General features: G+C 47.5%; 1 protein-coding gene across 1 annotated transcript in view; it reads left to right on the forward strand.

The window, feature by feature from the left end:
- The first annotated feature begins 457 nt into the window (after positions 1-457).
- The window catches only part of SLC6A5 (solute carrier family 6 member 5), a 57,470-nt gene continuing 31,557 nt past the window's right edge, over positions 458-26,370 (forward strand). The window contains exons 1-7 of the mRNA XM_035266028.3: positions 458-518; positions 1,922-2,455; positions 5,100-5,238; positions 7,800-7,931; positions 8,265-8,438; positions 15,373-15,514; positions 18,080-18,212. Of these exons, the coding sequence (XP_035121919.2) occupies positions 516-518; positions 1,922-2,455; positions 5,100-5,238; positions 7,800-7,931; positions 8,265-8,438; positions 15,373-15,514; positions 18,080-18,212 (1,257 nt within the window). The 5' untranslated portion in view covers positions 458-515. The remainder of the gene's footprint in view (positions 519-1,921; positions 2,456-5,099; positions 5,239-7,799; positions 7,932-8,264; positions 8,439-15,372; positions 15,515-18,079; positions 18,213-26,370) is intronic.

A 26,370-nucleotide genomic window follows, 5' to 3' on the forward strand; every position in this document is an offset into this window, starting at 1 on the left:
TAATATTTTTCGGAATCCCTGAAGATTGGGGAGGACAGCAATGGAATCTAGCGGAAGGGAAAGAGAAGAGAGTGATTTAGCCCCCTCCCCCACCTCTACAACCGGATCCACTCTGTTGGCTGCTGCGCCTTGCCTTGGGTGCAGTGGGACGTGTCCCTCCCATGTTTCCCTTAATTAGGAGGAGGCAAACTTCTGTCTTCCCCTCCTGCCGGTTTTGGTTTAGTAATCAGACCCACATGAGTCACGCCAAACACGCAGCCCCCTCCTGATGGAGTGACAACTGGTCAGCATACTCTAGGCTGTTGTCCCTTTAAAACTTGAATCCAAAGAGGTAATGATTTATCAAACTTGTATTATCAAGAAAATGTCAAACCAAGGGCACCTTGCTTTGCACTGACGCAAACCCGGCCTTTCCCAAGGAGATATAGAAAGCGCCTCTCCTGCGGGAGCCAAACCCAGTCTTGTCAATAGCGGGTTTCACCCTCCACCGGTTCAATCTGTTGCCTGTGTCAGACATGGTGAGTGTTTGCTTTTGTTCTTTCAAGAGGAAAGAGGGCTGAGGGGATAGGGAGAGCAGATTCGTTTTGGGGATTTTTTTTTTTTTGGAGATGTCTGTGCATTGGGTGGGGGGAAAGGGGGAGACGGGGAGAACAATTCTCGCAGCCGTAGGTATTTGTACTTGTGAGCCTCACCTGGGGTCGCAAAGAGGTTTTCTGGGCTGTAGAGCTGAGAGGTTGGTTGTGGATTGTAAAGACGCGATCCCGGACTCTGTCCTCGGTGCTGAAAAGCCAGATGCCGGTACAGAGGCGAGTTGTTCTGGGTCCTAGAGGCTATTGAGACAAATGCTGGCTGAAGCCGAGGTACTTAGATTTGTGCAAATTGAGGAGTTCTATTTTGCGTGTTTGTGAAAGGGGGTTACAGGAAAGGCGTGCAGTGGAGGTGAAGATAATAGGATTATTCTTACAGTGTAATAATAATTATTGGCGCTAATGTTTAGGAAGCCCTGAGAGATAATACGAGGGGTGAAAGTAGATAGAAGAACCACCGCTGGCAGTTCTTTTCATTTGAAAGTAAACTGGGAAAAAGCAAACAAAAATTGGTCCTGAGTTTTGGTACTTAAGCAGGGGTAGGGTTGTGAAGGATATTAGACTCCTGTGAATAGTTATGCCAAAAAAAAAAACAAAACAAAAAAACAAAAACAAACGAACAAAAAAACTTTGCATGTTCTTTTACATGTGTGGGAATCTGGAAGTGAATACAAGTTGTGTAAGATAATAAACCTAGTTGCTACTCTCTGTCTTAAATTTAGTTTATTATCGTTGTAGGAGGTTTTTTGTAGTTATTTTGATCGTGATTCTTAACCTTGTCTTTGCTACCTGGCGGGAGGAGGTGGGTTATGGAGCCTGGGACTCGCACAACCAATTTGGCCTGAAGCGCTCGCAGGTGCCAGGGCATCAGCTTTGTGGCCACAGCTTGTCTTTGGGGGAAAAAGGCAATGTGCATTGTTGAGTGACAAAGGAAATGGGGCGGAAAATTAAAGAATCTTTCTACAATGGTGATGGGGATGCGGGCACCCACAGCTGTGATGTGAAATCCAAAGAAGGAGGGGAGCTCATGACTCTAGGACTATTTCCATCACCCCTCCTTTACCCCTACAAAATTACATTTCTGCCTCTTTTCTTAGTTCATCCTCCACCAGGGAGGGAATATTAGCTTCTGTTTATCATCTGGTTATTGACGAAACGCGCAAATTGAGAAATACTGATTGCAGTCTTTCTTCGGGGGAAAAAACCTCAGATTTCAATTTGCTTCCCCAGAGATTGTGTCTGGACCTGAGTTGCGAACGTCTCCATGTGTAGATACAGGTATTTTAAAAGCTGTTGTGACTTTGTTTTGCACGAACTTGACATTGTGTTTGCAGGATTGCAGTGCTCCCAAGGAAATGAATAAACAGCCAGCCAAGAGTCCGGAGGCGGCAGCGGCGCAGGGCCACCCGGATGGCCCAAGTGCGCCCAGGACGAGCCCGGAGCAAGAGCTTCCTGCGGCTGCCGCCCCGCCGCCACGTGTGCCCAGGTCCGCTTCCACCGGCGCCCAAACTTTCCAGTCAGCGGACGCGCAAGCCTGCGATGCTGAGCGGCCAGGAGTGGGGTCTTGCAAACTCAGTAGTACGCGGGCGCAGGCGGCCTCGGCAGCTCTGCGGGACTTGAGAGAAGCGCAAGGCGCGCAGGCCGTCCCCTTTCCTGGGAGCTCCGGGCCCGGCAACGCGCTGCACTGTAAGATCCCCGCTCTGCGAGGCCCGGAGGGGGATGCGAACGTGAGTGTGGGCAAGGGCACCCTGGAACGGAACAATACCCCGGCCGTGGGCTGGGTGAACATGAGCCAGAGCACCGTGGTGTTGGGCACGGATGGAATCACGTCCGTGCTCCCGGGCAGCGTGGCCACCGTTGCCACCCAGGTAAGCAGGTTGCATTCGGCCTGCACGGTGTCCTGCTCTCCAGCCGCGCGAGCGAGGCCAGCCAGGCAGTGGCGGGTGCACGTGTGCTGATGGGGAAACCGGTTGGCAGTGCCAGGTGATGGATGCGGGAGGCGGCTTTGGGGCTTCGGAAGCTCGCACTGCGCTGGGGTCGGCAGTTGAGGGCGAGAGGGCTGCAGTGACCCTGCCAGAGGGGCCACGACCTGCCCCTTCCCAGCCTTGGTGGTATTGGGAACCCAGGTCCAGATCCAAGAAGCAGTTGTGATAGATAGATTCCACCCTTTTATGCAGACAGACGCCCCCTCCTGCCAATGACTGTCTTTTCTTTTCAAAAATAATTTCTTAATTAAACAAAAAGAGGGAGAAATTTCAGAACAAAGCCCGGTGGTGGTGACTGGGGATGGAGGGCAGCAGGATATAGTTTAAGTTATGCAGCCTTTACACTGCCGCTTATGCTTATTACAGGAGAACTCATTTGATGAGAGGTGGGTTTACCTGAGGCTACTGAAGCTTAAGCTTCAGGGCCTGTCCTTTGCTGGGGCCCTTCCAAAACCTGGTGTCTGATTTTGCCATAAGTTTCTATTTTTTCCCCTAAAGTAACTTCCCTCAATTGCACAAGCTTCAGGCCCCACCAATCTGAATCCACTTTTGCATTAGATCCTATATCACTTAATTAGAGGCGTGAAAAACCCACAGGGCAAATCCCAATCCCTGGGTTTATTAATAAAGGCAACTTTTGCTGGTGGCCTCCTATCTCATATAGGGTTTTATTTTCTTTCATTTCCCTCTAATTTCTCTCCTTCCTTCTTTGATCTCTTCTTTCTTCTTTCCTTTTTCATCCACTTCAGCTCATCCCTTCTCACTGCCTGCCTTTCTGCCATCTCCTCTCCTTCCCTGGCCTCAGGGGCTATGCATATGTCCAGCAGTGGGGGCCCAGACCAGAATTTGTGCCAGTGTAAGGTATAGGGTTTATGCAGCCCTTCTATCCTTAGTCACTCTAGTGTTTACACACACACACACATACACAGTCACACTTATCCACAGGCCCACACAGCAGGAGCTTGTGGTGTCATTGACTTTCCCACCTGCCTTTCCTTTTGGTGTCCACAGCTGGAGAAATAAACATCGACTTTCCCGCTTGCCTTTCCTTTTGGGGTCCACATCTGGAGTGTTTGTCTCTGTGTATTATCTACCTCTGACAGTATGCATCCCACATTGTGACCCCAGGTGGAGAAGAATATTTATTTCACTTGTCTTGCTTAACCTCCGCACTGCGGCAGGAGCTGGAACTCCCACCCTTTGCAACCCTGGAAGGATTAAGGGTAGGGTTAGAAGTGGAGGTGGTCTGTGTGTGGGAGGATTAGAGGGAGGCTGTTAAAGATGTTTGGTTTCTGAAAGTACTGATTTTCAGCCCTGCCCATCTTTCTGATTGTGCCTTTCTGACACTCACCCTGGACCTTTCTCCCTCCTCAAGACTTCTGACAGCTGCTGCTGCATCCTCCACAGCCTGTAGAAAAGTATGAGACCTAGCAAGTTACTACAATAGGAGGTGAAGGGTGACTGAGGAGGTGGAAACTGCATGCGGTGGCCTGAGTCCCTGGAAAGCTTTGTGTAGTGTCTAGGTGTCCTGAAAATTTTCAGACTTTATTTGAGGTGGTATCCCCGCATTTTTCCTGCTTTGTAGTGAGGCATTCTAGGACCAGGCACTGCCCCAAGAAAGCATCTTAGTGTGAGCTTGAAGAAATGAGCCTCAAAGATTCATAGACTGCTGGAGCTGGCAAGTGCTTCAGGGGACAGTTATTCTAGGCCTCTTTTACAGATGAGACACAGAGGTTCAGAGAGAGCAAGTGGCGTGCCTGGGGTTATCCAGCTGATTAGCAGTAAAGTTTAGACCAGAACCCAAGATTTTAGATGGCTTGTCTCTTCCCATACCAATCTTTTTTGTTTGTTTGTTTTCCTGCTTGTTTCACCCTCAAATTTCCCTCCTGCCCATATCCCTTGCATTAGTCTTGAAGGATGCTTTCTTAAGTTAGTTGACCAGGCAGGTTCTGGTTTGGTCAAGAAAGTAAGGCAGGGGCTCTGGCTGGCTTCGGCATTGCAGCTCTCTTTCTGGTCTTGTCACACACTCTAAAGAAAGAAAGGGCTGAGGAAGGGGTGTGGTGAAGGCTTTTTTTGTGGGAGAGGGTTAATTAGGAAGCTGCTTGCTGGGAACTCCAGGCATGATGTTGGGGGCCTGCTTGCCAAATAAATTATTGGTGAGGGGTCGGGGATGGAGGGACCTGCTTGTCATCACCTTACAGGTTTAAGGTTTGGGGAGAGCTGCTTGCTGTTGTGCCCTGACTGTATGATCTGGGAGAGAGGGGTTTTGGGTCTGTTTAAGATGGATCTTCAGATCAGACTTGGGGGCCTGCTTGCTGATTGACTCTCAGTGCAGGGTTGAGGGGTGAAATCCCTGCTTGTAGATGCATCCTTTCTTTAGATTTGGGGTCCTGCTTGCCGATGCATCCTCAGTTGAAAAGTGGGGGCCTGCTTGCTGGGAAGGACCCTTAGCCGGGGAGAGGGGTGGAAGGGGCCTGCTTGTGGACCTACTGGGGCTGTTATCGACAATGTGCTTTTCCGCCCCCAGGAGGACGAGCAAGGGGATGAGAATAAGGCCCGAGGGAACTGGTCCAGCAAACTGGACTTCATCCTGTCCATGGTGGGGTACGCAGTGGGGCTGGGCAATGTCTGGAGGTTTCCCTACCTGGCCTTCCAGAACGGGGGAGGTATGGCTTTTCCGCTCTTTCCGCCTGCGGCGGGGCGGGGCGGGCACCTGAGGGTTGGATGGGACAGGAGCCCTGAGGCAGGACAGCCGAGCAGGGAGGCTCAGAGCAGCCTCCTCAGGCTTTAACCCTTTACCTCGTAGGCATGAGTGCATAAACAGAGGGCGTGGGCGGCCGTAATCCTTCTGCATTAGATCTGGGAGTCCCTTATCTAGAGAGGGGAGCAGGCCCCAAACCCCCCACTGACCCAGTTTTGGGGCCTGGGGCCTGAGACGAGTAAGCACGGGAGCTGGCCATAGTGTTCAGAGAACGGCGGCACTCTGGGCACACAGCGCCGTGGGAACCCGCAGCTGTCCAGCCCCGGAGCCCCGATTCAGGATTGTATCCTACCTTCCTAGGGGACTCCTTAGGCGAGCCAGGAGGTGAGGGGGAAGGGCCGGGGGCTGTGCTGTCAAAAACCTCTCAGAAGTGCCCGCCACCCCCGCCTTCTTGTTCTGCTTCTTGAAGCAGAACATATTTTGGTTTTAGTAAAATCGTTCAGTGAAGACGGGTTTCTTTCAACTGCCCTAAACGGGTGGAACGTGCTGCTTTTGAAGGCAAGCCTTCAAAAGAGATGGGGAGGACGCCAGTTCGACTTGCATCGGCTGCTGGGCCCCTATGCTCCCTTGTACCTCTTCTGTACCCACCGAGGAGGGACCCGCACATTCACGATCCCTCTGGTCCTCCTGATTAGTAGGCGCCACGAGGCCGGCCGCTGTCTTCCGTACCCTGGCTGAGTGACAAGTCGCCCTCTGGCAATGGGCATTTGAACCTAGAGCCTCCTCCCATATCTTCTCAACTGGACCCAAGGGACAAGCAATGCACTCCTTCACCCCATAGGTCGGCAGTTTAAGGGTTTTTGTTTTGTTTTTGTCTCTTGGATCCGCTTCAGGCGGAGCTGGGTGCAGCGGAACGCACAGGTGCTGCACCACCCGACGGTTAAAGTGCACATCTTACTTAGGCCACCACTCCCTTCCTCTCTAGCTCCAAATTAGGACACTTTGACAAGTCTTATGAGCACCGCAGAGTATTTGCCATCGGGGGTGCCCTGAAAACACACGAGGTACCAGCCACACGATTAGAGGCACCCAGATAGGTTTCAGTCTGGTTTTCTGCAGGGCGCCCTCAGACTAGGAGGTTACTAAAGGCTTCCAGTGCCTAGAAGGGGGGTGAGCACTCAGGGTAGAGGATGGGGAGGGAGTTCCAGCAAAAGGAGACTGGCCCGCACCAGTGCCGGTGCCCGGATCTACGGAGAGCGGCAGAGCGGTTCTCAGTGCTCGGGGGGGAGCCAGGCGCTGGGAGGGGAGGCAGCCTGCCCCGCACTGCGGCCCTCAGCGCGGGGTGGAGGGATGGCCGCTCCATTTCAGGAGCAGAGGAAGACTGCACAATCCCCGTCTTGAGAGGATAAATCAGGACCCCGTTTTTTCTGCCCAGCAGCCCTTGGCTTGAAGAGCCAAGGCCTTCCTGGCTTGAAGAGCCGGGGGCACAAAAGGCCCCTCCACCCAGCAGGAAGTGGGGAGGGGCGGCAGCATAGAGTAGACGCAAGAAAGATCGGTGTTCCCTCTGCTGAGGCTGCTGTTCTGCGCTTCGGCGTCTCCAGTGCCCACCTTGACGCTGGCCCATGCAACAGCACTTTCTGGTCAAAACCTTTTAAAAAATCATGACCAATCCCCAAGTCCCTCCCAAACAACCTCGAAGAACGTTGAAGGGAAAGAACCCTAGAGAAGCTTCAGCGAGTCTGTGGAGGCCTGCCAGGTACTATTGCCCTAGACTGGGCATTTTGAGGAATAAAGAGATGAAGGGCAAAGGACATTAGGGGCTCACAGGCTGAATAAGACTCTCACATAAAAATTATCAAATGATCAGTGCCTGGAGCCAGGTACTGTGGGAAGATACAGAAGGGAGACTTCCTGGGGGAGAAAGCATTTGAGTTGACTTTGAAGGATGGAAGGAACTTCTCATATGGAGAAGGGTGTTGAGAAGTGTGTGATGGGGTTGAGGATGGATTTAGGAAGAAGAATGGGTATCCCCCAATGACTGTCTGGCAGAGCAGGCCCAACCCTGGTTGGCAGAAGGTGCTCAGGTAACTTAAGGTTTAAAAAAAAAAAAAAAAAAAAAGGGCTCCTGGAGTTTAGCTTAGAAGATTGTAGGTCCTGGGAGGGCTGAGGCTCTGATAAGATTTTTCCGATCTGTATCCAGTAGTGAGTAAAAGGCATGAACTGGTTGAGCTCTGGGAGTGCTTAATTTTGGGAAATTGAAATGTTATAATAAAAGAAAATAATAAAACCCATCAGCACATAATCCCTAGCCATGTGCTAGTGGAGAAGTAATAAGGAGTGTATTTGCATGGGTACTCTTACACTTTTTGGAGGAGGGCTCTTCAACATCTGTGGGTGACTGTTGCTGAGACAGGACACTGAAGGGCTTCTTCAAGAATGGAGGTGAGCCCCATCCCAGAGGGTTAAGGAGGGCCAGCAGCCTGCTTTTGCCTCTCAGGTCTCTCACTTCCCGCTTCTCTTTCCAAGGTGCTTTCCTCATCCCTTACCTGATGATGCTGGCTCTGGCTGGATTACCCATCTTCTTCTTGGAGGTGTCGCTGGGCCAGTTTGCCAGCCAAGGGCCAGTGTCTGTGTGGAAGGCCATCCCAGCTCTACAAGGTGAGTCCAGCCTGCCTCCCAGCCTCCTCAGGCCCTTCCTTACCCTGTCCCCTCTGGCACCATGCAGCCCCGGGGAGGGAGTCCTGCCTTTGTGGTTAGTAGAACTAACTCTTTCCATCCTTCATTGGGTCCTGAATAATGGCCTGAGATCACCTCTGGCATTGTTGAGTTCCTGGCAGAATGCCTTTTTATCCCTGATAGCCAGCCCACTCTGCTATTAGTGCATCCATCCTGTACAAGAGAGCCTAGGCCTAGGTCCCCACCCTGTGCCCAACTGGAAGAATTCCAAAGCATTTGAGATGGAATGAACCCCTGGAATTTTTGCTTCTGCAGGCTGTGGCATTGCGATGCTGATCATCTCTGTCCTAATAGCCATATACTACAATGTGATTATTTGCTACACACTTTTCTACCTGTTTGCCTCCTTTGTGTCTGTACTACCCTGGGGATCCTGCAACAACCCTTGGAATACACCAGAATGCAAAGATAAAACCAAACTTTTATTAGGTAAGTTTGGAAATATTTGCTCTAGGTGTGTCTATTCTGAACTGATCTATTCTATTCTGATCCATTTATTCAACAAAATAATTGAACATATATTATGCATGCTAGGCCCTATATCAGGTACTGGGAGCACAGAGCTTAAATCAGTCCATCAAATATACTTAATTCTAACATTTAAGGAGCTCATGGCCCAGAGGAGAGGGTAATCAAATTTTTGTTTGCTCATGAATAGCTGAAATCTTTGTGGAAAATGCAGGTCTCAGGCTCACAAGCTGATTTAAAGATTTTGTTGGGCATAGAAAATTTGCATTTTAACAAGTCCTTGTAGAATCTTACTTTGTTTCATAGTATTTCTTAGACAAGTAGCATTACCTGGAAGGTGGTTAGAAGCCTCACTCTAGCCTTCCTGAATTAGATTTGCATTTTAACTAGGTTCCCAAGTGACTTGTCTGCAATTTGAAAAGTGATGGTCTAATTCCTAGAGTCCAGGAGAGCAATCCTTGGGCCAGACTTCACAAGATACTGCTCAGTGCATGAGGTAAATAGACATGAGAGTGGACCCCTAGACCACTCTGATAAAAATGTAGTGTCTAGAAGAGGGCAAGCTACTGGGGAGCCAGGAAGTGTTCCTGGAAGACATTTCAGGTGTGAAATAGATTTGGACTTGAGGCCTTGGGGGAAAGTGTCAGCTTCTTGGGTCCAGAGCAAGAGAGTGAATGTAAAGAGAAGTAGGGCAGCTATGTCAGAAAGTCTTTCTGGTCTACATCTCTGTTGCTAACTATATGTGTATCTGGGTCAAGTAACTTCTCTCTGGATCTGTTTTCCTTCTCTGAAAAATAGAAATAAAAGTGTTCTTCCCCTACCTACCTTATGGTATTGCTGTAAGGAGAAAAGAAATGAAGGGTGTGATACAGCTGCAGAAGTCTACAACTCTACAGATAGAAGGTGCCAGTATCGGCCACTTTGGAAGCTCTGGTCATCTTAAAGGGGACCTAGAAACAAGTAGTTTCTCCTTTCCCCAATAGCTCTGTTTCTTCTCCTCAGCTAGGTCTGTGCTGAGGCCACTTCCTGTGATCTCTGTATCATGGGCTCTTAATGTTGCCCACCAAAACCAGCTTTTTTTCATGATGGAACTGGGACATGATTTAACACTTTGAGTATGCTAAGGGCAAAAAGATGAATTCTTCCCTCTTGCAGACCCAGAGAGATGCCATTCTTTCCTGCATTTTCTGTCATGAACATGTGTTTATTTTACAGCATCTCTCTCTCTCTCTCTCTCTCTCTCTGTGTGTGTGTGTGTGTTTAAAGTAGGCTGAGCATGTTGACTGGACCAGGCACAGGGGTGGAGGCCCAAGAGGCACAAAAACCCCTGCCCCTGGCTTCTAGTGTGGCTCACCATCACTTGGGAGACATGAAAGGCAGAGCAAAGACTACACAGCTCAGCTCCTGGTCAACTGGTACAAACCATTAAAACTGTGCAAGCTCTGAGCACAAGGAGACAATGCACATTTTTCACTCTGATTGTTTCCTGTGAGTATATGACCAGGCTGAGCAGGTCCTATCTCATTGTTAGCCAGTGCTTTAAATTTTTTTGGTGGAAAAAAACAAACAAACACAAAACAAGGTCAATCCCCACTCTTTCTTTGTGCAGCCCCTCCATGTGTCGTTCTGTCTTATCAGCACATGAGCATGTTCTGTTCCTGGGACCAGGCTATCTCTTGCAGGGGCATCGGTCCTTTGGAATTCTGAAGTGACTTAGAAAAGGTGATGGTGGCCTGATTTGCAGAGCCCCACTGCTGTACTGGACAAATCAGGAGTCTAGACAACAGATGTTCCCAGGCTGTTTCTCAGATGGTCACATTGAGCAAGTTTTTCTTAAGAGATGGACAGATTCTTTCCTCAGTATTTCCCACCAATTGCCTTTCAGTCTCACAACCCTGTAATTACTCACAACCTGTGACTGCTGGGCAAAAGGACTCATCCCAGGAGAGAGGGATTGAATGGCCAGCTATTGTGACCTTCATGTGCAGCGTGGAGCTGCTTTTAGTGCCGCTAAGAACACATTCCATGGAGATACCAGGCACCCATACCCACTCCAGCCCCAGAGGAAAGCCCTGGATCTGTGGGTGGGGAGACGCTGCGTTTGTCACATCTTTCTCTTATGCAGGTTGTAAGAGGGGCTGCCGTCTTTAGGGTGACTCAACTCTCCAACTATCTGTAATGGAGAATGACTAATCTGTGCCCTGCCAAGTGAGACCAGGGGCTTTACGTGAAAATAGGAGCTAGCGGTCACATAAAATAGGAACAACATAAAAAGCATTTCTATTTCTGGAATGGCTTCATTTTCATTAGAACTTTAATTAAATGATTCCTTTTCTCCCTGGTCTTTCATTTATTAATAATTGCCCGAGTAAAGAGAATCCCATTCCACAGCTTCCAATTTAGCACGATCATTATCGCTGTTCTTTGTTCGGGGTTGCTGGGCCGCAGAGCTCTCTGATGAGACCGCCCATCATTCGTTCGCCGGTGGACCTGAGGCGTCGGGCCCTGGGAAGCATGCTCCTGCCGCCCGGTGGTGGGAGGGGATATTGCAGAAGGCAGGAGGCTGCGGAGCGAGCGAGTGGGGAGCCTGGGAGCACTGCTGCATTGCCGCAGGAGCGGTGACCTTGTGCTGCTGCGGCGGCAGTGCTCTACACATCCAGAGACGCTCCCTAGGGAGGCTGCCTGCGTGCTTCACAATTGCAACTTCAGAAGCAAGAGATTGGGTGTTTGCCCTCGTGATCGTGATCTCTTCAGTTTTGGGTGGATGTAGTGTTTGGCAGGAGGGCGAGAAATAACTTACGTGCTTATTTACAGAACAGAGATATGGAGGGTCTTTTTGTTTTTTGTTTTTGAGATGGAATCTCACTCTATAGCCCAGCCTGGAGTGCAGGCTTGATCTCGGCTCACTGCAACCTCCGCCTCCTGGGTTCAAGCAATTCTCCTACCTCAGCCTCCTAAGTAGCTGAGATTACAGGCATGAGCCGCCATGGCCAGCTAATTTTTGTATTTTTTAGTAGAGATGGGGTTTCGCCATGTTGGCCAGTCTGGTCTTGAACTCCTGACCTTGTGATCTGCCTGCCTCACCCTTTCAAAGTGCTGGGATTACAGGCATGAACCACCGAGCCTGGCCTGGAGGGTTCTTTAATTGTCTTCATTCAGGTCACTGCTGGGGGAAACAAAAGCTTTCTTGGTAAATATTTCATTATGATTAGGTGGGAATCCTCCGCAAACTCTGTTATTTGATTAAAGAAGACGCTTTGAATAGAAAGATATTTTGACGCCCTGCAGTGGAGATTCCCGATCAGGGAGATTGTGCAGGGGACATTTGGCAATGTTCAGAGATATTTTTGATTGGTGCAGCTGGATGGCGAGGGCAGATGCTCCTGGCATTTAGTAGATGTAGGCCAGGTATTCTGTTAAATATTCTGCAATGCACAGGGTGGCCCTCACAGCCAAGAATTAGCGAAGCTGTTTTTGTAGCATTAACAAGAATTCTAGACAGAAGTATTATTATAATTAATTATCAGTCAGGCTGCACTTTGACTCACTTCCTTGAAACCAAAAGTTGAATAACACTACGTACATTTGCATCTCCATTGTTCCTATAGATGAGATTTCTGATGTTAGAATCATAAGGCTTTTGTTTAAAATTTGCTTAAGCAGATCCTGAATTCAGCAGAACAGCTGATGCCAACCAGTTTAAAGACTCCTACCAACTTTAAATAGTGGCTCAAGCCTGTAATACCAGCACTTTAGAAAGCCAAGGGGATGGATCACTTGAGGCCAGGAGTTTGAGACCAGCCTGGGTCACATGGCAAAAACCCCATCTCTACTAAAAATACAAAAATTAGCTGGGAGTGTTGGTGCACATCTGTAATACCAGCTACTCTGGAGGCTGAGACATGAGAATCGCTTGAATCCTGGAAGTAGAGGTTGCAGTGAGCAGAGATCATGCCACTGCACTCCAGCCTGGATGACACAGTTAGACTGACTCAAAAAATAATTCAGTTCCTCCAACAGAGTAACTGAATCAGTGGAGAATACATTTCTTCATCTCCCTGTCCCATGACTTCACCCTGCACTCTTCATCCCACTCCAAAACCCTAGCCCCAAACTCTTTAGGGAGATGGATTTGAGGTTTCCTCCTATCTCCTTGTTCAGGGACTCTTAGGATTAAACCTCTTTCTCTGCTGCAATGGAGTGTCTTGGTGGTGTATGGACTCACTGTGCCCATTGGGCAATGGGCGTATTGCGGTTACTTTATCTGACCCCAAATTCCATTGGTACAGCTATTGAGAAACCTCGGTCTAAAGAAGTACTGAAAGGGAAGGGATTCTTATGATCGTTTTCATTTTTATCCAACATTCTAAGAAATTCTGCAGTGTGTGTGGGAGGCAGTAGACCATTTACAGCAGGCAAGTGGGCTTGTGGGAGATTATGTTGAAGACTAGAGATGCTCTCTCCAGAGTAATACCAGCTACAAAAAGCTATAACAATGATGATAGAGTTATGGCTAAAATTTATTGAGTGCCAACTGTGTGCCAGGCATCATATGAAGATTTTTCATTTGTGATCTCTCTTCATTTAGTCCTTACTGCAACCCAGAACAACTATGACCAGAGAAAGGAGGCTTGGACAAACGGAACTCATTCAAACGGAACTCTATTACTCTCAGGAGTAATAGAACTCCTGAACCCATATTCTTGCCCACCTTGCTCTTTCATAGAGAGCATAAATTGGGAGTCCTATGCTCCAGATCTAGACTGCATATACTTCTTAAAATTATTAACTCATTTATTTTAGAGACAGGGTCTCATTCTGTTGCCCATGCTGGAGTGCATGATGTGATCACAGCTCACTGCAACCTCGAACTCTTGTACTTAAGCAATCCTTCTCCCTCAGTCTCCTGAGTAGTTAGGACTATAGATGTACAGTACTGCACCTGGTAATTTTTAAAAATGTTTTGTACAGATAGGCGTCTCTTTATGTTGTCTAGGTTGGTCTTGAACTCCTGGGCTCAAGCGATCCTCCTGCCTTGGCCTCCCAAAGAGAATTATAAGTGGGATTATAGGTGTGAGCCACCCTGCCCAGCCACTTTTTCTGGTATTCCAAGGCAATTTTAACTCATTTTCAAGATTTTTAAATGGAAAGATTTTGTGTAAGTTTACAGATTTTCTGCGTCTTTTGACACAACTTCTGGAAAAGCATGGCTCTAACTGGCTGGAGAGTGCTCTGGTTGGCTACAGTCCCCACCACTCTCTATTATTTTTCAGTTTTGTGCCTTCCTCATTTGTGTCATCAGCCTGGCTTCTGTGGCTGTTTGAGTTTCTAATCCCTGCTCCCTGTTCACACTGGAGTGACTGCAAAGGGAAAGCTTGTTTGCATCCTGGGTTGATGTATGGCCTTGGCTAGCCACTGCATCCCTCTGTGCCCCAGTTTCCTTATCTATATCATAGAGGTAATGACAGTACCTTCTCCTAGGGGTGGTGTGAGGCTTAAATTAGTCAATGCATGTAAAGTACTTAAAACACTGCCTTAAAGGTGGTAACTGCCATGTAAATGTAAGGTTTTGTTGTTATTGTTACTATTTGCTCCTTTACAAAAATGCCCTTTGGAAGTAGTCCTGGTGGATTCTTTATTTAAGGTATTTGTCAGTTTATCAGTCAGTTTTGTGCCTTCCTCATTTGTGTCATCAGCCTGACATTGTTAAATGGTCAGAAAGACTTCAGGTTCTTCCTACTTAAAATAACAATAATAATACATACCTTCTGGGTTTTATGAGGATTTCATGAGAAAATAATCCTTAGGGCGTTCAACACAAAGCCTGACATACTAAGACTCACATGGTTACATTCTTTTCTCCATTGCAGCCTAGGTCAGCCCTTCTCAACCTTGGTATTACTGATGTTTTGGAATAAATAATAATTATTTTTTTTAAGAGACAGGGTCTTACTCCATCATGCAGGCTGGAATGCGGTGGCATGATCATGTCTCACTGCAGCCTTGCATTTCTGGGCTCAAGCAATCCTCCTGCCTCAGCCTCCCAAGTATTTAGGACTACAGGTGTGTGCCATCGTACCTGGCTAAAGGACTGAACAATTCATTATTGTGGGGGGCTGTTCTGTGCATTGCAGGCTATTTAGTGTTAGCATCCTTGGCATCTACTTATTAGATACCAGTAAGCACCAGGTTCCCAAAGTTTGACAATTAAAAATGTCCCCAGTTGAGTACCACACTGTTAGGTCTTATTGCAGGCTCCCTGGTAGATGACGTGGTTGCCGCCTCTGCTTACCCACTCGAGAGTAGAAAGTACGCAGCACGTGTATTCTCAGTACTTACTGATGTGATGCCAGGCAGGGGTCCAAGGTGAACTTCTTAGTAAGCCTCTGTAGCAGTACCCTTCAGGAGGTTTGTTTATTTTCTAATTAAATTTGTTTCAGCAATTTATTTATTTGCTGTGGAGTCATAAGGATCTGGGTTTGAATCCGGATTCTCTTCCTCATAAGCTGTGTGGCTTCAGTAGAGTTATCTAACCTCTTTAAGCATGTTTCCTTATTTTGAAAATGGACGATTACAGTACCTCCTGCATAGGCTGTTGTGAGAATTTAAAGAGATAATGCACGAAAAGTGCTTGCCCACCACATACAGAGTGGTTTGTAAATGGCTTTGTCATTAGTACGAGGTGCAGTTGTGGGGACTAGCTCTGATGGAGAAAGCATAATTCTGCGGTTCTTTTATTCATATATCTGGCTTTGCTCACTTAATACGTTCCTGAAGTTACTCTCCAATATTTGGCAAATGCTTTTGGCATTTGTTTTTAAACTGCTGCAGAGAGACACTTCTTTATTTTCTGTACAGATTTCACTGTATTTCTATTCTGTCCTCTCCTAAACAGATTCCTGTGTTATCAGTGACCATCCCAAAATACAGATCAAGAACTCGACGTTCTGCATGACTGCCTATCCCAACTTGACAATGGTTAATTTCACAAGCCAGGCCAATAAGACATTTGTCAGTGGAAGTGAAGAGTATTTCAAGTAAGATGACTTTCCTTTCCTTTTTTTTTTTTTTTTTTACCTTCTAAGAGAAATCCAGTGAATTAATTCAATTTGCACTCCAGAGGTGTGGGTGGCCCAAGGGATGAGATTAGAGAGGAAGGTGTTTTTCTCTGGTTTGGATTCCAAGAGCAGATTTTTGTGTCTTGTGAGCCTGGAAAGCAGAGCTAAATGAATGACAGCAGAAGAGGCAGAATCAGTGCAGCTATAATTCGTGATGCTGATGAAAAGGCCATTTTAAAACCTTGATCCAATGTGATCTAAGTGGACTGTCAGTTAACCAGATTATTTTTTCTTCCATCTGCATTTGGCTTCAGGGAAGGAGGCAAAAAGTAAGAAAAGAAGTCATGTTCAAAGTTTCAGTTTAAATAAGAACAGACTCATTTTTTTCCTTTTTTACAGCTTTGCCTTAGTTTTATACTTTTTATATCAGTATGGCTAGACATTGAAGATTGAGGTTCAGGGATACTTGAAGATCTTCAGCTACCACTGAAAGATTTAGTGAAGTTCATGAAACTACTTCTTAAGGGAGAAAAATGTAGACAGAGTTCATCATAGGGTATATAAAGAGTGTTCTCTAGCTAAACTTTAATTCAGGGGTTGTAATTCAAATATACTCAGAGGCATGGTGGGAATATAAATGAGTAAAGTGAAAATAAGTGAGATGATAGGGAGTGGTGGAGACTGCGGCAAACCAAAGAGGTTGCCTGTCACACGTAAGGGAGGGCCCTGGTGACCAGCTCCCCTTATTACTGCCTTGTGAAAACATGGGCCAGTGCTGCCAGAGCTTCTATTTTACAATAAAATATGGAAATAAAATCTAGATTTTTGTATGATCTCTCCCATTTTAAATGGCAGCAAAATAATTCAAATAGAACACCAGGGTCAAATAAAATTCATAAATTGAGCCCCCAAGTTCGTGGCTTTCACTTAGATGATAAGAAATAGTCACTGATACCCCCACTCTTCTCCCAATTGTCATTAATTACTATTCCTGGTTTTCTTTCCTGTAGACTCAGAGTGACCATGGTTGTTCCCTGCAGAACAGAAGGGAGAGTTACCTAACTGATTAAATAGTCCCCTTTGACCATAACTACCAAGGGGCTATTAGGGAGTTTTTAATTCTCCCTGAGCACTGAGCACCTGAGTCTGATGATGAAATCTGAAAGATCACCAAAGCAGGTTTGCAAATCGTTTTCTGGTACACCTAATCCATGCAGTCAGGTGTACTAGAAAATGATTTGCAAACCTGCTTTTGGTGGTCTTTACTAATCTTCCAGGGCCAGTCTTAATTTCAAAGAAGAAATGTCATGAGGAGTGCCTTGGGACTTGTTTGAGGTCCTGTAATTGAAGCATGGAGCAGTTGAGATGGCTAAGTTGTGAAATTATTGACTATTTGGTTTACCATTTTGGTGATGGGACATGGGGAAGGTCCTTTTCCTTGTGGTCCTCAGGGTTGTGCCTTAGAACCAAGTTTCTTTCCAGCTTTGATCTGCCCTGAGTCCAGGTTGTGCCAGGGTGTGGGCCTGAAAGAGGCTCTGTTTGCACAGAGCTGGCCATCATTGTTATGAAAAGCATGGCTATGTGCTGCCAAACAGCCTCTTGAGCTAGCTGGCTGGACCAGGAGTGGGGTTGCTGCCTGCATTTCTGTCAGCAGGCCAGCACGTTCTAGGCCATCATTCCTACAGTCCTGCAGAGCCTGATTGCTGGCTTGCCTTTCCTTCAGGTCACAGAAAAATGCCAACCTCCAAACACAGCAGCTTCACAGAGGATGTACGGCTGGGTGGTTGCGGAGAAGAAGGAATTGTCTAAATCTGTTATCAGGCACTGTCCCCCAAGCTGCCTCTTGTGCTCAGGGGTGAGGCTGCCCTGCTAGCCATTTGGCCAGGCAGGCCACGATGTCTTCATCCTCTAACAAGTTGCCAGTAGCAGCTACAGCTGACCGGTGGCCTCTTCTGTTGGCAGCTGCTTATCTGTCTCAGAATGGGTTGCTTAAGCAAGGTCTAGGTAGCCCTGCTTTTACAGTTAAGCCAATCTCACCCTCAGGACATGCCCAACACAACTTGAACTACAATCCAGGGCCACATTTTTAGTCATTTAGCATATGCAGTTTCCACTATGTACTAATTTTTAAAATTAAAAATCACACACATACTATTAGAATAAATTCTCATAAAAGAGTAGAGCAATACAGAAAACACACAGAAATCACCCTTGACAGTTCAGAGTTTCTGTTGCACTTCTCCTGAGGATGCGCCAGTGACAATGAAGCTGACAGCCTTGTCCTTCAGGGCCATGTGCAGCACCCCCCGCACATAATCAAGAGCAGGGTAAATTAAGCTGGAGTCTCTGCAGATGTCTATGGGCAAGAGCCCAGACCAGCAAATTCCCCACAGCCTGATGTGATTAGGTCCCTGATGGTGGGGCGGGTGGAGGATGCTGGGGTTTTGTGCAAGGCTCCTGGCTCTACTGGATGCTTAAAGCCTGCTGCCTGTAACCTCTCTCTCTCCTTCTATCACTTCCCCTCTCCCTCCCTCCAATTCTCAGGTACTTTGTACTGAAGATTTCTGCAGGGATTGAATATCCTGGCGAGATTAGGTGGCCACTAGCTTTCTGCCTCTTCCTGGCTTGGTTGATTGTGTATGCATCCTTGGCTAAAGGAATCAAGACTTCAGGAAAAGTAAGCACTTGGATTTATCTAAGTAAGAGAAAGCTGTGGGACACCCAGGGGTGGTTGCTTTGGGGAGCAGGAGGAGCACTGGGAAGAGAGTCAGGAGTTGTGGATGCTAATTCTGACTGCCCTGGAGCAGCTGAGAGGCTGTGGGCAGGTGAATTCACTCCCATCTGCAGCATGGGGATAATAACACCTTTCTTGCAGGGCTGTTTTAAGGGTTAAATGAGACACAGATACACAGAGCACCCAAGGGATGGCAGGGGTACTCTGATTAGGGATTTCCTTCTTTTCCTCTCAGGGGCTGCCACGCATTCAGCAGAAGGAACCTCCCTGATAGTATTCAGTCACTTTCCCTAAACTCTAGAATTTGTGCCGCTGGCTTTTTGCCTCTTGGTCTGGCTGCCAGGTCAGTTATTGCTTCTGCTAAGAAGCTGGCTGAAGATCTAGACTGTGTAGTGGATTCCCTCTCCTCACTCCTGCCACCATGTTCGTGGCCTTCCTATCCTTTCTTTCAACCCTAAGCTTGACGCTCTTCTACATGACCTGCCCCCAGAACTAAAGGAAGCTGGTTCTGCCCACGGAATTTTGGCTGAGCAATTATTTGGTATGTTTTGCTTAGTAATTGCTTGGCTGGGCCCTTTGGAGATGATGAAACTCCCATCCAAGCTCAATTCCAAGCCACAGAAAGAGAGGAGTTTGGGGAACTTTAGGCCACAATGGGCATTGCTGTAGGGGTCATGGTAACATTTCTTCATCTCCTCACAGCCTTAGAAAAACCTACTGAAGGCCGGGCCTGGTGGCTCATGCCTGTAATCCCAGCACTTTGGGAGCCCAAGGTGGGTGGATCATTTAAGGTCAGTAGTTCAAGATCATCCTGGCCAACATGATGAAACTCCATCTCTACAAAAAATACAAAAATTAACCGGGCATAGTGGCAGGCACCTATAATCCCAGCTACTTGGAAGGCTGAGGCAGGAGAATTACTTGAATCCAGGAGGTGGAGATTGTGGTGAGCCAAGGTGGCACCACTGCACTCCAGTCTGGATGACAGAGTAAGACCCTGCCTCCCACCCCTCGCCCCCTCCGCCCACAAACAAAAAAAAAGAAAAATCTTCTGAAGAGTTAACCATTTAGGTATTTGCATGTTTTAGGATGAAACAAAATGTCTTTAAGGCCAAAGGAATGAGGATGTAATGGGGGTTCTGAGACCATAGGTTGTGGAGTTGAGATTTGGTCTCATTATCCAGGCCAACGATTTCTGTGATTATGTTACAATCCACCAGCTTCTGAAGGATCAGGTCTCATGGGGAGGATACTCAATGCCATCTTTCACCCCCAGGCATGCTTTGCATCCCCCATTAGGCACCCAATCCTGGCACCTATTAGCCACATAGACAAAACTGTTTTCTCCCTGGGGACGTGGACATTTTTTGATTACGGCTCTTAGTAGTGCTTTCCATGTCATCTAGTTCTAAACTGACTTGAGTGGTGGATTCTGGCAGGTTTTTCAGGGTTACCTAAGGCAGGTGGTATGCCTTAAATCACAGAATGTGGGGAGAATCAGGCCAGCTAGAGAGAACCAACCCAGGAGTGAGGTGACCTGTGCCCTTGTTCTGAGGACTTCTCAGGGCATTTGCTATGTAGGGATATCTCTACTTGGGCCATGAAACATGGCTGAGCTTCTGATTTCCTCTTAGCATTAATTTTTTTTTGGTCAATAAATGAAAAGCACATTTTCCTAGCTATTTTTAGAAGTCCTCAATTTCCTTATTTCTATGGTGAGGGCAATTAGACTAGGTGATGTCTAAGGCCCTCTAGTTCTAAGAATATTCTGTCTGAATATTTGCTGTGTGGGCTGGGGGTTTGGGAACATTTTTACTCTGGACATCGGTTTCCCCTTTTGTAAAATGAGAGCTGGGATTCAGTGACCCCTGAGGGAGCTGCTGGCTCTGAGTAAGTACCATGATACTGGAGTGATTGTCTGTCTTTCTCTTTCTTTCCTTCTTTCTTTCTTTTTTTCCTTTCTTTCTTTTTTTTCTTTCTCTTCCTTCCTCCTTCTTTGTTTCTCCCTTTCCTTCCTTCCTTCCCTTTCTTTCCTTCTTTCCTTCCTTCTTTCTTTTTTGAGATGGTGTCTTACTGTGTCACCCAGGCTGGAGTACAGTGGTGTGATCTTGGTTCACTGCAATCTCTGCCTCCAGGTTCAAGTAATTCTTCTGCTTCAGCCTCCTGAGTAGCTGGACTATAGGCACATGCCACCATGCCCAGCTACTTTTTGAATTTTTAGTAGAGACAGGGTTTCACCATATTGGCTAGGCTGGTCTTGAACTCCTGACTTCGTGATCCATCTGCCTTGGCCTCCCAAAGTGCTGGGATTACAGGCGTGAGTCGCCACCCCTGGCCTGGATTGATTGTTTTTCTAAGGTTACAGGGAGATGGGAAATGGTAACTTGACCCTTTATAACAATGCCCGGCATGGCCTGAGGTTTCCTGGACTTCTTGCCTTCTGTGGGTTGGAGCTGAGCTTGGGGGAGAATTTCATCATCTCCAAAGGGCCCAGTATGCAATTGCTCAGAGAGACTAGCCAAGTATCTGCTCAGTCAAAATCCCATGGGCAAGACTGTCACTTATGGCTAGAAATGGAGACAAGGTGACCTCAACCATGATGTAAGTGGTCAGATAGGTGTCTAGTAGTGTAGGCTGGAAGGTGAGACTGCAGGGAGAGGACAGGTGAGGAGGGTGAGAACATCACCTTCTTAATGATGTGCGGAAGGATGGCCTGTGGCTCCAGAGTCAGACCAATCTTTTTTTTTGAGACAGAGTTTCGCTCTTGTTACCCAGGCTGGAGTGCAATGGCGCGATCTCGGCTCACTGCAACCTCTGCCTCCTGGGTTCAGGCAATTCTCCTGCATCAGCCTCCCAAGTAGCTGGGATTTACAGGCATGCGCCACCATGCCCAGCTAATTTTTTGTACCTTTAGTAGAGACAGGGTTTCACCATGTTGACCAGGATGGTCTTGATCTCTTGACCTCGTGATCCACCCGCCTCGGCCTCCCAAAGTGCTGGGATTACAGGCTTAAGCCACCGCGCCCGGCCGAGTCAGACCAATCTTAGTTCAAATCCTGGTTCTATCACTTTCTAGTTGTGTGACTCTGGACAAGGTATTTAACCTTTGAAACCCATTCCCTATCTGTAAACTGGGGATAATAGTGTACAATACTTAGGATTGCTGTAAGGATCAAGTGAGATATGCATGTTAATACCTGGTATATGGTCAATTATTAACATGGTCTCCTTTCATTTTGATTATTCTGAATGATTGCTGTATTGACTGGGTATCGTGCCACTTTGACATCTCCAGAGTGGTGGCTTTGTTGGGGAGATGAGAAGAGAAAGAGAGCTTTGTTGAACACGGTGGGCCAGGCACTGTGCTGACTGCTTCACAGGCATTAGAAGCACCTTTATTTCCATTTTGTAGAGAGAGATTGAGGTTTGTCGAGGTAGAGTAATTTGCCTGAAGTCACAGAGCTTTTAAGTGGCAGTAGTGGGATTCGAACTCAGGTCTATCTGGCTTTGAAGGCTAGACTTTTTTTTTTAATTGTCACCCAGGCTGGAGTGCAGTGGCATCATCTTGGCTCACTGCAACCTTTGTTTCCTGGGTTCAAGCAATTGTCCTGCCTCAGCTTCCTGAGTAGCTGGGATTACAGGTGCCCACCACCACAGTTGGCTAATTTTTTTTTGTATTTTTAGTAGAGATGGGGTTTCACTATGATGGCCAGGCTGGTCTTGAACTCCTGAACTCAGGGGATTCACCTGCCTCAGCCTCCCAAGGTGCTGGGATTATAGGTGTGTGCTAACATGCCCAGCCAGCCTGGACTTTTTCTAATACAAGACATTCTCTCCCAAGAAGGGGTTATTAAGAGTAGATAGTAAACAAAAAATTGCGGAGTCATCATTTGGATATAGTGGGGAAAAAATCCCCATACAGTAAATCAGAATCTGCATTTCTACCCAGTCTTTGCTGTCTTGCCATGTGACTTTGGGCAAGTCACAGGATATATTATGGCTTCATTGTTTTCATTTGTAAAATCAAGAGAGAATATTCTCTAGGATTCTTTTTATCTTATTAGTCTGCACTCTTTTGGAATGACATTGCAGCCAGTTCTTTCCACTGATTTATAATTTAATTCTTGGTGCTAGATTTTATAGGCTTTCTGGAATAGGAAGTTTTGAGCAGGTCTGTTTTTCTTTTAGATCTGCCAACTTATCTCTCTGCTTCATTAAGAAAAGTTTCCAATCAGAGATCAGTGATCAATTTTTGTTTTAAATGAATACCACCAGAAATAATGAATCACAATTTACTATCCTGCTTGTCTGGACTGTGCAGATATTAATCATGGAACATTATTTGCGAGCCAAGGTGGATGCACAGCTAAACCTGCTTTATGATGAACTCCTTTGTGATTGAAATCCCATGAACACTATCATTTTTATGCAAAAGAGATGTCCCCCTCCTGCAACCAGATAAGCCCAGTTCCTCTTGCTTAGGGCTTTAGGAAACGGGACTGACAGATTGCTTCCTTTGAGACAAATCTGTTTCACTATTGGAGTCTGTTTTCCAGCAGCTAGAATTCCAGATGCAGGGGGTATCAGTAGGCAGCCTGAAGGTCAAATGCAGCACACCTGCCCTCACAGGTGCCTCTGCCTGAGAGTTGTGTCAACAAAGCAAAGCTAACCTAATTAGCTCCTATAGGCCGGTGGACCCTTACCACCTGTTCAGGGGTCCCATTGAGAGGAGGATGCCTGGAAGTGTCAAGCCACCAGGCTCAGATGGACTAGTCATTGCCGCTCCTGCCAAGTGTAATTCATTACTGTTCAAGTTTAATTCCTCTGACAGTACAATGCAGAAACAGGTGCATTCTCAAGCTCCCCTGACACAGGGGAACTAGCTGTGCAGAAAGCCTCCGTGCACACCTGACTCACATTTGAGGCATTTCCAGGATTTATAAACCAAACTGTTGGCCCTCAGTTCACCATGATCACCATCTAAAAAATGAATGCATCACCTGCGTGAGGCGAGCAAGTGCCTAGAGTGCAAAATTGAGAAGCACTCACTCTCCGGTTCCCGAAGTGCAGGGCCGGCACCTGACAGTGAGTGCCTCCGTAAATATTGCACCCTAGGTGGCTCGTGTCTCACTTGCCTCCCCCCAGTTCTGGCCCTGCCATACACATTTCTGATCATGTGGCCCATAGAATGGCATTCATGAAAAGAGTGGCTTAGAGTGGGGAAGCTTTGGGCTTAAATCTTGTCTCAAGACCTTGAATGAGATATTTAATCCCAGTGAGGTGCTTAACCTGAACCTCAGTTAACCTCTCTGCAAAACAGGACAAATATACCTGGTCTACAGAGAGAACTCAGGAATGATGGTGTCTAAACAGCCTCCAACAGTGAAGTGGGAACAGTTGTCTCTTGAACTAATGCCAGCCTTGGAGATTTCCTCCTGTAGGCCACTGCTGTCTCGGTCATGTCCTTTCCCTCACCTCTTCCTTCCATCCTCACTTCTCAGCAACCCCAGGTGGTCAGGGGATAGAAAGGATACTCCTTAGTTTCTCCCATCCCATCCCTGTCCTGTTTTGGGGGTGGGAAAGTCAGACTAGTTAGGGCCTGCCCTTGCAGCATCTCCTCTTCCCAGCCCCACCTGACAGCTGTGAGGCCAGCGCTGAGATGTCAGATGCCCTTGGGTTTCCTAACATCACATGTGGAGGGGCTTCGCTTCTCCTTAGACTTCAAGGGGTGGGAAGGAGAGAAGCAGGTTTGGCAGAAATAGAGAGGAGCTGGCAGCTTCCCCTTCCTTCCATCCCCAGCACTGCAAGTTCTTTGAAACAAGGAGGGAGGGGAGACTGCTGTTGTTTGGGGCAGGGAAAAGGCATCCTGGTCAGCGGTGTTGGTGTCAGAAGTACAGCCCATCCCTGGCAACTCTGAACCTGCAGCCAAGAAGAGGGAGTTTGGGCTTGAGTAACTGGGTTTAGAGACAGAAGTGACTTTCCCATTTCAGTTCACGGCAACTCCACCCTTTCAGTTGCTGAGGCCAAAACACTTGGGAGTCATCCTTGACCTTCTCTTGTACTCCCCAGTAAGTCTGGCAGATCTTTTTGAAAATATGTTGGGAATCTCTTCTCATCAGCTCCATTGACCACACCCTGGCTGGAGGTATTCCTTGTCCCTTGCCTGGTGGCTGCTGCGGCCTCCTTACTGTTATCCCTGCAGTATTCTTGCTACATAGCAACTGGACAATGCTGTCCAAAGGTTAGATCCTGTTACCCCTCTGCCTGAGTCCCTGCCATAGCCCCGTTTGCCCACAGAGTAAAGGCCCCACCTAGTCAGCCCTCCCCACTCCCACCTTGCCGATCTCCTCTCTTACCTGTGCCCCCTCTCTCGCCACACTGGCCTCTTTGCTGTTCCTAGGAGCCAGGCACACTCCCTTCTTAGGGCCATGGAGCTGCTTCCTCTCTCTGGAATGTTCTCCCAGACATCCAGTTGGCTCACCCTGACTTTCTCTTCCTTGAACGATTTCTTTCTGAAGCCTTCCCAACCATCCTCCCCACACCTTGACCCCACTACCCAGCTCTAATTTTTCATTTTTTCAATCCACATATCACCTTCTAATATACCGCAAATAATATTTATCATATTTATTGTTGGTTGACTATCTTCCCAGCTAGAATGAAATCTATTCAGGGCAAGAGTCTTTGCTTTGTTTACTGATAGTTCCTGAGCACTTATCAGTGCCTGGCACATATTAGGTGCTCTAAATACATATATAAGTATGAATATTCATTTGAACAAGTGGAATGACCCCAAGATTTATATATATTTGAAATAAAGTCTCCCTCTGTTGCCCAGGCTGGAGTGCAGTGGCATGATATCTGCTCATTGCAGCCTCTGCCTCCCAGGTTCAGGTGATTCACCTGCCTCAGCCTCCTGAATAGCTGGGACTGCAAGTGTGTGCCACCATGCCTGGCTAGTTTTTGTGTTTTTGTAGAGATGGGATTTCACTATGTTGGCCAGGCTGGTCTCGATCTCCTGACCTCAAGTGATCTGCCTGCCTCAGCTCCCAAAGTGCTAGATTACAGGTGTGAGCCATTGTGCCTGGCTCCCAAGAATTATTTCTTAATCTCAACTCTAAACTTTCCCAGCTCATCTCCCGCTGCGAGTCCTTGAATCTATCCCGATCCCCTGAAATCCCACTCACCACCATGCTGTAGTCCCCTGACAGGTACTCGACACTGTGCAGGCAGCATTTGGCAGGAGTACTATGTCCCTCTCATGAGGGCAGGTATTCCAGTTGCCCTTGGAGGGAGGACTGCAGGTGGAAATGGAGGTGGCCCTGAACCAACAGCTGTCATTCCATGGATCAGAGAGCCCAGAATGGGCCTGGAGGGGAGCTTAACCTCACCCTCTCAAGTGTCTTTTAATGTACTTTTTGGAATGTAGCCTACCTATGAGCTGAGGGTTGTCAGTGCTATTAAGTTGAGGACTGGTGGGTCCTAGGTCAGACTGTGAAATGGTACTAGTGTTTCCAGCACCCCAGGCCTGTTCCACTTTGTGTGGATTGTAAGTAACACTGTACTCTTCCAACAGCCCCATGAAGAATCTACTGTTGTTGCCACTTTGCAAGTGTGGACGCTGAGGTTCAGAGACTCAGAGAGGTTAAGTCGCTTTCCAAGGTGACCCAGTTCTAAATGCTGGAGTCAGGATTTGGACCCAGGCTCATGAGACTGCATATCCTGAGGTCTCACCCTGTGCTCCTCCCCCTTCTGCCAAATGCTGGTCCCAGGGGCCACTTTCACCTTGAGGTTTGATGGACAGGTATGGAAAGAAAGGTCCTCCCACCCAACCCATTCAACGAACCCCCAAGTTCTGCTAATGTTACTTCCCAAATGTTTCTTGATGCTGGTGTCTCCCTCTCTTCCAGCATCCAGGAGTACCCTTTGGTTGGCATTCAAGGTCTCCCATGACATGGTCTCCTCCAGTGTCTCTAGCCCCCCACCCCTACTCTTAGCCTCAACTTGATACTGTGCTGATAGTGAGTGAGTAGGGCTTTACCTCACACGCCTGCCTTGCCCATGTGCTTCCTTCACCTCCCCACCTTGCCTCTCCTCCTCT

The sequence above is a fragment of the Callithrix jacchus genome, chromosome 10 (assembly GCF_049354715.1).
Source record: "Callithrix jacchus isolate 240 chromosome 10, calJac240_pri, whole genome shotgun sequence".
NCBI classification, from domain to species: Eukaryota; Metazoa; Chordata; class Mammalia; order Primates; family Cebidae; genus Callithrix; species Callithrix jacchus.